At 41.0% G+C, this 10397-nt stretch overlaps 1 protein-coding gene across 1 annotated transcript; it reads left to right on the forward strand.

Annotated features, from left to right (window-relative positions):
• The first annotated feature begins 143 nt into the window (after nucleotides 1–143).
• Nucleotides 144–8966, forward strand: sh3gl3b (SH3-domain GRB2-like 3b). The gene is made up of 11 exons (XM_029758751.1): nucleotides 144–333; nucleotides 3713–3781; nucleotides 3941–4013; nucleotides 4107–4250; nucleotides 4774–4907; nucleotides 5218–5376; nucleotides 5692–5795; nucleotides 5938–6062; nucleotides 6260–6292; nucleotides 6442–6495; nucleotides 6716–8966. The coding sequence occupies exons 1-11, from the start codon at nucleotides 289–291 to the stop codon at nucleotides 6922–6924; spliced, it is 1149 nt and encodes a 382-aa protein (XP_029614611.1). The 5' UTR covers nucleotides 144–288; the 3' UTR covers nucleotides 6925–8966.
• Nucleotides 8967–10397: the final 1431 nt, after the last annotated feature.

A 10397-nucleotide genomic window follows, 5' to 3' on the forward strand; every position in this document is an offset into this window, starting at 1 on the left:
TTTAACAGTAATTTTGTCCCACTTGATTTTTTGTGTAAATGTTACTGTTTTGTTATATGCCTTATGCAACGTAAACGTCGGCACTTTAATGTACATCAACCAGAAGCTCTCAACCAATCGTGTTCGAGGACTCAACAGACCTCGTGAAGTGATTTAGCGCATTGATACATTGCGACGATGGAGGGCAATCTGGACACAATGTAGCTAACCAACGGGTCAACTATTAGAGCACGGTTGGCATCCATTACTTCTTTCCATATATTATTTAGGCATTTTGATTCTTGAAGGATGTCGGTAGCCGGATTGAAGAAGCAATTTCACAAAGCAAGTCAGGTAAGGAGACGACACAGTGCATTGTGTTTTGTTAGCATGGCGCCATGTGGATAAAGCCCATACACTTCAGCAAGCAACCGTTGCCTCAGCGATAATTAGTATGACGTTTTGTGGCAACGCGCCAAGAAGGGCAATGAATTCATGTCTTTATTTTAGGGCAGTATAGGCCTACCAACCAATATCAACTGTAAAGACCTACAGATAGGAATAATAAAGACACAATGCGTAAAGTATCATATGTTTTTTTTTAACAGAAATTGCGATTGTGTAGGCTTTTGTGCTGGTGGATTCTGGACTTTGTTTTCTAAAGTGGTTTTAATAAGAGATTACTCTAGCTGTAAAGGCGTGATTGAACACACCTTCAGTAAACAATGCCAGTGCCAGGGATACTAACTGGGTCACCACTAAAATGACTGTCCCAAATAGTATAGGCCTATCAAGAGCAACTATCTACACAGCAAAGCCAATAAACTGGGGATCTACAGGCATTTTTAATTTTTTGTTATTTCACCTTTATTTAACCAGGTAGGCCAGTTGAGAACAAGTTCTCATTTACAACTGCGACCTGGCCAAGATAAAGCAAAGCAGTGCGACACAAACAACACAGAGTTACACATGGGATAAACAAACGTACAGTCAATAACAATATAAAAATATATACAGTGTGTGCAAATGTAGTAAGATTAGGGAGGTAAGGCAATAAATAGGCCATAGTGGTGAAATAATTTCAATTTGGCATTAACGCTGGAGTGAGATGTGCATGACTGACCTACAGCTTCAGTCAGTTAACTGCATAACATACAATTGTTGTATACTGAACAAAAATATGAATGGAATAATTTAAAAGATTTGACTGAGTTACAATTCATATCAGAAATCAATTCTTAGGTTCATTTAGGGGCTCCCCCAGACGATCCCGCAGGTGAAGAAGCCGGCTGTGGAAGACTTGTGCAGGCTGGTCCTGGTTAGCGGTTGTGAGGCTGGTTGGTCGTACTGCCAAGTACTCGAAAATGACATTGGTGGTGGCTTATGGTAGAGAAATTTACATTCAATTCTCTGGCAACAGCTCTGGTGGACATTTCTGCAGTCAGCATGCCAATTGCACGCTCCCTCAACCTGAGACATCTGTGGCATTGTGTTGTGTGACAACTGCACATTTTAGAGTGGCCTTTTATTGTCCACAGCACAAGGTGCACCTGTGTAATGATCATGCTATTTAATCAGCTTCTTGATATACCACACCTGTCAGGTGGATGTATTATCTTGGCAAAGGAGAAATGCTCACTAAGAGGCATATAAACAAATTTCTGCACAAAATTTGAGAGAAATACGCTTTCTGTGTGTATGGAAAACTTTTTTTTTTTTCATTTCATGAAACATGGGACCAACACTTTACATGTTGCATTTTATATTTTTATATTTTTGTTCAGTGTAAACAAGGATATACCAAATGTCTTTAAGCTCTGATATTGACATTGTTGGAAAGGGCAGGTGAGATCAAATTGTATTTGTCACATGCGCCGAAATGCTTACTTACAAGCCCTTAACCAACAATGCCGTTTTAAATAAGTGTTTACTAAATAAACTTAAGTAAAAAAGAAATAACAAAAAATTAAGGAGCAGCAATAAAATAACAGTAGCGAGGCTATATACGGGGGTACCGGTACAAAGTCAATGCGTGGGGGCACCGGTTAGTTGAGGTAATATGTACAGGTGGGTAGAGTTAAAGTGACTATGCATGGATAATAAACAGAGAGTAGCAGCAGCGTAAAAATGTGGGGTGGGAACAATGCAAATAGTCTGGGTAGCCATTTGATTAGCTGTTCAGGAGTCTTATGGCTTGGGGGTAGAAGCTGTTAAGAAGCCTTTTGGACCTAGACTTGGCGCTCCGCTACCGCTTGCCGTGCGGTAGCAGAGAGAATAGTCTATGACTAGGGTGGCTGGAGTCTTGGCAATTTTTAGGGCCTTCCTCTGACACCACCTGGTATAGAGGTCCTGGATGGCAGGAATCTTGGCCCTGGTGATGTACTGGGCCATACGAGCTACCCTCTGTAGTGCCTTGCAGTTGGAGGCTGAGCAGTGGCCATACCAGGTGGTGATGCAACCAGTCAGGATGTTCTCGATGGTGCAGCTGTAGAACTTTTTGAGGATCTGAGGACCCATGCCAAATCTTTTCAGTCTCCTGAGGGGGAATAGGCTTTGTCGTGCCCTCTTCACGACTGTCTTGGTGTGTTTGGACCATGATAATTTGTTGGTGATGTGGACACCAAGGAACTTGAAGCTCTCAACCTGCTCCACTACAGCCCCGTCGATGAGAATAGGGGCGTGCTCGGTCCTCCTTTTCCTGTAGTCCACAATCATCTCCTTTGTCTTGATCACATTGAGGGAGAGATTGTCATCTTGGCACAAGACAGGTATCAGTGTGGTAATGCTTGGTTTCTATAGAGGAGGAACAGTTAGGCTAACTTTTACAACTCAAGTGTGAAAATTAAGCATGAATCATGCATAAGTGATAGTAATGCCTACAGCACAGGTATGAATGTGTAGGAGATTTTAAATCCTAATTGCCTTCACATTGGGAGCCCATTTTCAACACCATTTCCATGCTGTTGCCCATATTATTCTACTATTATGGGGGTGCCCAGATTTCGTTTGAATGCCAACCAGACACCCATGTAATTTAGAACCCTGCATTTAATGGCTTAGGCTTACCATGCATGCAATACTGGACTTACTATAAGCCTTATGTTTCTAAATGTATTCAGTTATGATTGGCCAATGGAGAGACTGCTTGATAACATGCATACAAATCACACAATTACCTTCCAGGCATAACATTTAGTTTGGTTTTATGCTAGTGAGTGTTCATGTTTGTACATGATGACACTTTATGTTCCTTGTAATGTGCATGCCAGCACTGACAGTGAGTGCTCTTCGAATGACCGCCAAAGGACTAGAAATGCTGACAGTAAGAGTGGTTTGAAATTGTGCAGGCTTTGTTATAACCTAGTGGAAAACCTTTACACTAGTTGTGTACATCCGTGTAAGAGTTCACACCAGTTTTTGGATGTAGCCTAGGCTACTTTCACTTTACTAGTTACTTATTAGCAATATTTGGTTTTGCCAGTACAGGGCCCCATTCATTCTGGAGGGGGGAAAAAACATACTTTTTTTTTAAAGTCGGGTCATTACGATAGTCCGCCTTTTAATTTAAATGTTTTGATGCATACATATAAATAAACTTGTTTTCGTGTGAGAAGAGCGAGCACGTTACCATACAAATTGTATACCAACTTATTTACTGAAAGAGTAAGGTTTTTCTTTGTCTTTTGCCATTATACACTCTTTCCTCATATTTTAATCTCTTATCTTGCCACAGCTATTGAGTGAGAAGATAATTGGGGCTGAGGGAACAAAGCTGGATGAAGAGTTTCAAAAAATGGAAAGGGTGAGGCAGGGCTTTATTACATTTCTATTATTCCCTTTTTACACAATAATTTGTCAAATTAGGTAGAACAATGTCGAATACTGTTCAGAATTATGTGGAGGGGACAAAAACATTGATACAGAATTTTCCCCTGCTCTGTCATTGATTATTCTGTTTTAGAGAATTGATGTGACCCACAAAATGGTTCTTGAACTTGTGCCCAAAACCACAGAGTACCTCCAACCAAACCCAGGTATGGTATCACTTGATATATTGGCCCAGTATAGGATTTCATTGTACAACAAAATGTATATGTGATATATTTTATGCCAATATTGATCCATAGCATATAGAGCCAAACTGGGCATGCTCAACACAGTGTCCAGGATCCGTGGGCAGGTGAAGGCTGTGGGGTACCCCCAGACTGAGGGAATGCTGGGAGACTGCATGTTGCACTACGGCAGAGAACTGGGAGTCGGCTCTGCCTTTGGTACATCAACAATTGTAACCCACATGGAGCGACCTGCCTCTGCTTACAGTCAACACATATCATACCATATTCTACTACCACATATTTTATACACATTCAGATCAGGTTATGGTCCAGTTAGGCATAGCGATAGTTCATTTTTTTTGTCCGCCAACTAGGTTTGTAACCCAGTATCTAATGCTTTACATCCAAACACATACTCCAGCAGTTACCAGTGAGATACTTGAGGAGTCTCACCTCTGAAAGCTTTTAACCCAGCACTCAGCAGTTAAATCAATATCGTTCTAATGTAAGGTTCTACGCTTCAGTAAGTTTTGCCTCTTCCAAAAAAAGTACAGGCCTAGAGATGTACAAACACTTAGTACACTAATATCCTCCCTGACCAAAGATCTAGAGGTCTATCATATGACCTGGAATGTATTTTAATTATTGAATAGCTCAGTTTATTCCTTTTTACATGATGTGCTCAATAGAATCAAAAGTTGTTTTTAGATGTGTCTTCATGTCTGTGAATTCCATGTAGGATGTGCACTGGCGGACATTGGGGAAGCATTGAAACAGATGGCCGTAGCCAGAGATTCCCTGGACATCAGTGTGAAGAACAACTTCATCGACCCACTGCAGGCACTCCAGGACAGAGAGTTGAGGGAAATAGGGGTGAGTCTCATCTCCACTCAGAATAGTCAAAATGATTAATGCTTCAGCAAAGGGAACAGCCTGAACAGCTATCAGATTAGTAGTCTTTGACCCATGTGCTCTAGGCCACTAGGATTTGGATTTACGGCTTGTAGGCTTAAGGTTTAAGGTCCTTTGATGTCTACCTATCATTGTAAATGAAGATCAAGTGCATTTTACGGCTGTATGTGTCATAAATGTATAATGTTGATTATGACAGTATGGATCAAATGCTTGTTCACAAGCAAAAGAGTGTTTTCGGATCCATATGTACTTATCATTCATTCTTCAGTACCACCTAAGAAAACTTGAAGGACGTCGGCTAGACTTTGACTACAAGAAACGACGCAAAGGAAAGATACCTGATGAGGAGATCATGCAGGCGTGGGAGAAGTTTTCGGACTCCAAAGAGCTGGCAGAGAGAAGCATGTTCGACCTCTTAGAAAGTGATGTGAGCAAAAAGAAAAATACTGCAGTTCTACAACACACTCCCTTTATGGTCATGGAAATACCATAGTAATTGTGTAAACATATTTTTCTATTCAGGATTAGTGTTATCAACCTATTATAATCCTGTAACAACTTGGGAGATGTGTATGGGTTGGAAATATCCACAAGTTTATTTTTCTTTATAAACAAGGAGATGCAAATTTCTCTAAACATGTTCATGAAAGTTAGCTTGTTGGCTCATTATCATGTATACTGGCCACTGGCCATGTGAGATTGACAATCCTGTGCTGATATCTATTGTGGTCGGGTCTTGCAGGCGGAGCATGTGACTCACCTATCAGCTTTGATTGGGGCCGCTCTGGAATATCACCGCCAGTCTTGCCAAATCCTGGACAGCCTCAATCGAAGTCTGCAGGGCAGGTGATTTGTATCAACCAAATTAATAAATACACTTCAGACAGGGACTTAATCATGAGCTACATGTACTCAAGGCACATGTCATACTGCCTGGGTTTGGTTGATGGTTGTGAACTTGTGACCTTGTCTCTCCCGCTCTTTCTAGGCTAGCCATTGCAAGCAACCGACCAAAGAGGGAGCCCAGGCCCAAATCTATTAAGGTTAACACAATCAACACACAACAAAATGGATCTTCCCACAGATCATCAGTCAAATCAGTTATATCTTCAGGTGATTGGCTCAATTGTTGAGCAATTTTAATTTGTTCAATTCATTTCCATAATGTTATTTCTGTATTGTTTATTAGTGTAAAACATGTTTTACTATTGTAAAATGCTGTCTCTTTTGTAAATTGGGGCCATCTGAATGGTTCACTATAGCTTTCCCGATTTTGAAGTCGTTAATATGTCCATTATAATTTGTTGCAGATGCCCAGATAAGCCAAGCTGTCAATGGAAAAAGTAAGTACTGATACATTTTAGAGTATGACATTTCATGCATTTCAAAACAGGATACCAGTATTTGTATATTTCTATGCAGCAACTGTATGGGAAGTAGGACTTTCAACTAAGATATGCTATTTCTTGTCATCCTTCTCCACTTATCCCAGATTACCAGTACACAAACATACCTCGAAGACCAGAGAGTCCCATCATCTGTAACCGTGAGTAAACCCACAGGTCATGGTACTGACTTCAGACCAAAACCTTCCATGATGTCCTGTCTATCATATTGCTGATGCAAGCAAATGGAAATCATGTAAATAAAATCATGAAATTAAAAGGAAATAACCAGTATGTGCATAATAGTACTAACTGTTTAGATTGACTAATTAGTGGGCATCTAGTGATATCAATTTCAAGGCAATTGTGGGTCTCTTTCAGATGATTGTGAGGTTTTCCTAGACCAGCCTTGCTGCCGGGCGCTCTACCGCTTTGTGGCTGAGAATGAAGGAGAGCTGGGCTTCAAGGAGGGCGACCTCATCATCCTCACAAACCAGATTGATGGCAACTGGTATGAGGGCATGATCAGCGGGGAGTCTGGCTTTTTTCCCATCAGCTACGTCAATGTCCTTGTGCCTTTGCCACAGTGATACCAGGGTAGCACCACAAGCTATGGGGGCCGGCTATGACGTCATCACCTCGGAGCACTCTCTCTAGAAATCTTATTTTGCAATGAATGTCACTCCGCTTTCTGATGTGTTTATTGACTGAATTTTTAGTATTTCTGAGCTTATCTGTTAGAAGCATTTCAGGACGGCCTCATTTGGTGGTACCGTCACTTCTTCCTGGATCTGTGAATTCTTCATTTCACCTTATTTTCTGAGGCCATAGAACTATTGACATCCAATGTCTTTGCGTACTCCACAGGTTTCATCAAGGCTACACCATTTCAGACAATCCTATGCAATATTTTCTCTCTCCCTTGAAAGCCCATCTTAGTTACATTTGTCTCCATTGTGTGCTGTTAGGTGGCCTAAAGCTCACCTTTTGTTACTGTCCCCCTCTGTTGTCTAGTGGTCTTTCCTCAGCATAATAATGGGTCAATTAGTAGTGTGACACTTTTTAATTCAGCACACTTTTGTGATATCATGGAACACTTCAGCTGCTTTATTAAGATTTGTTTTAATCTTGGGACTGTTATTACCATATTCAGGGTCAATATTCATGTCTTCATTTAGCTCTCCAGAACCTAAGGGGGGTATACCCAGTTTACAGCTGGAACCTGTTTTGGGTTCTCAGAGGATTTTACGGACCACAGCTGGCTCCATGTGAACTACAATCCCAATGCTCTTGTTTATTCCTGACGCTCTGTGGAAATGCAAATGCACCACACTTGCGATACGGTTTTGGATATCTTTGGAACTTTACTTTTATATACGTGAGAAATAATATTTCAAATACAAAAGATACACTTACTGTGCGCAGTTTAGGAAAGTTGCACCTAGCTGTTTTCACACACCATTATGACATCCTCTCACCTTGCACTCACATTTCCATTGAACCATTCCATATTTCTGGTGTTTAAAAATAAAGCCGGGTGCAACTTTACATGGTAAGTATCTAAAAAAAAATCATAGAAGCAATGTTCCAAATGTTTCTGAAACTATCGTGTGAGAGGCGCATTTGTGTTTAGGCGGAGCATTCCCTCAGGCGACAGACAGCTTTGGGAGTAGACAGTATAATTAAGCAATAAGGCCCAGGGGTGTGTGGTATATGGCCAATATACCACGGCTAAGGGCTGTTCTTAGGGACGACGCAACACGGTGTGCCTGGATACAGCCCTTGGCCTTGGTATATTGGTCATATACCACAGAACCCTGAGGTGCCTTTATTGAGACTATAAACTGCTTACCAACATAATTAGAGCAGTATAATTATTTTGGGGGTCGTACCTGTGGTATACGGTATTATATACCACAGCTGTCAGCCAATCTGCATTCAGGGCTCGAACCACCCAGTTTATTATGTTTTAATATTACCGTCTATTGAATGAGCTAGCCTTCGTTGTGGAAAGGTCAGGGTTAAGACTTGTCTGCATATCAATTTGAACACGAGAAGAGGAAATATCTCTTATCAAACACCATTTGTGATCTTTATAGCTGTTTCATGTTACACTACACTTTAAAGGTGTTTTAGATGCGTGTGTGCTTTATCCACTTAAATATGATCCCTTTAATAGTTTTTCCCCCTTCCACAAACAGTAGAAACACTTGTTGCCTTTAAGCACTTTTTAAAAATATGTTGCTGTAGCCTTGACAATTACTGTATTTGCACACTTAAGTTTTCTTTATTAGTAAGGAAATACACACACACACACAAGGTATTAATCACCTCTCATTTATATCCTATTGTAGGGTCTAGGAATAATATGTTGAACTAGAAAATATTTAGCTGTAAGCCATATTATCAGAGATTTTGTGTCAATCACTATGAATGAGCCCAGAATGCTGTAATATCAAAGTAGTGTACATTTCTTTCCTATTTATTGTCAAACACTTGCTGTTTCACAAATTGAAATTATAGTTAAATTATGTTGATGAAATGACACTAAGGAACAATCAAACCAGTTATATGATCATTGGATGTATTATCATCTACTGTAAGTTAAATATAAACGCAACATGCAAAAATGTCAAAGATTTGACTGAGTTACAGTTCAAATAAGGAAATAAGTTCAGGGGCATCCTGTTTCCATTGATCATCCTTGATGTTTCTACAACTTGATTGGGGTCCACCTGGTAAATTCAATTGATTGGACATATTTTGAAAAGGTGCACATCTGTCTATATAAGTTCCCACAGTTGACAGTGCATATCAGAGCAAAACCAAACCATGAGGTCGAAGGAATTGTCCATAGAGCTTTGAGACAGGATTGTGTGGAGGCACAGATCTTGGGAAGGGTACAAAAACATTTCTGCAGCATTGAAGGTCCCCAAGAACACAGTGGCCTCCATCATTCTCAAATGGAAGAAGTTTGGAATCACCAAGACTCTTTATAAGAGCTGGCTGCCCAGCCAAAACTGAGCAACCGGGGGAGAAGGGCTTTGGTCAGGGAGGTGACCAAGGACTTTATGGTCACTGACAGAGCTCCAGAGTTCCTCTGTGGAGATGGGAGAACCTTCCAGAAGGGCAACCATCTCTGCAGCACTCCACCCATAAGGCCTTTTATGGTAGAGTGGCCAGATGGAAGCCACCCCTCAGTGAAAGGCACATAACAGTCCGCTTAGAGTCACCAAAAGGCACCTTAGACTGACCATGAGAAACAAGATTCTCTGGTCTGATGAAACCAATATTAAATATTTTGGAAAAAGGGTTCTGAATGATACAACGCAGTTGGAAAATAGTTATCCATTTGTGCTGTATCCACTGCGCTGTTTCAGGTACAACATTTATGGTCATGTCACAGCAGTTTGTAGGAGGGAGATTAAGATGTGGGAAGTGTGTAATTTCAGTGGATAAAGTTGTGTAGGGGTGACCATGTTGCTGGGGATCGGAAGTGTCCGGTGGGAGAGAGGCAGGTTGAGATGGCTAGAGTCAGTAGTGCAGATGGTGTCCTATGCCGAGGCAGTGAAGAAATTAGGGGATGTGTCAAGGGTGAGGGACCCAGGGAGGAGTAGTAGCTCTGTGCCAGCACAGAGAAATGGGCACTGTATATCACTTATTGGCCTTCGGAAAGTGTTCAGACCCCTTTACTTTTCCCACATTGTTAGGTTACAGCCTTACTCTGAACAATATGGGGAGTACCTGGGATAGGATGGAGTGGTCCTTCTAACCCCCCCCCCCCCCCCCCATTTAGCGTCTGCTAAATGACGTAAATGTAAACAATATTTGTTTTTTTTAAATGTCCCTCAATCTACACACAACCATAATGAAAAAGCAAAAACAGGTGTAGACATTTTTGCTAATTTATTACAAATAAAATGGAAATATATTTACATAAGTATTGAGACCCTTTACTCAGTACTTTGTTGAAGCACCTTTGGCAGGGATTACAGCCATGTCTTGGGTATGACATTACAAGGTTGGCACACCTGTATTTGGGGAGTTTCTCTGCAGATCCTCT

This window comes from Salmo trutta, chromosome 7 (genome assembly GCF_901001165.1).
Source record: "Salmo trutta chromosome 7, fSalTru1.1, whole genome shotgun sequence".
NCBI classification, from domain to species: Eukaryota; Metazoa; Chordata; class Actinopteri; order Salmoniformes; family Salmonidae; genus Salmo; species Salmo trutta.

What these genes read in the sequence shown, in the direction of transcription:
- sh3gl3b (XM_029758751.1), top strand. Translation starts at nt 289, where the DNA reads ATGTCGGTAGCCGGATTGAAGAAGCAATTTCACAAAGCAAGTCAG. An exon ending in AATTTCACAAAGCAAGTCAG is followed by an intron (nt 334 to 3,712) that starts GTAAGGAGACGA and finishes ATCTTGCCACAG; the next exon opens with CTATTGAGTGAGAAGATAAT. An exon ending in AATCGAAGTCTGCAGGGCAG is followed by an intron (nt 5,796 to 5,937) that starts GTGATTTGTATC and finishes CGCTCTTTCTAG; the next exon opens with GCTAGCCATTGCAAGCAACC.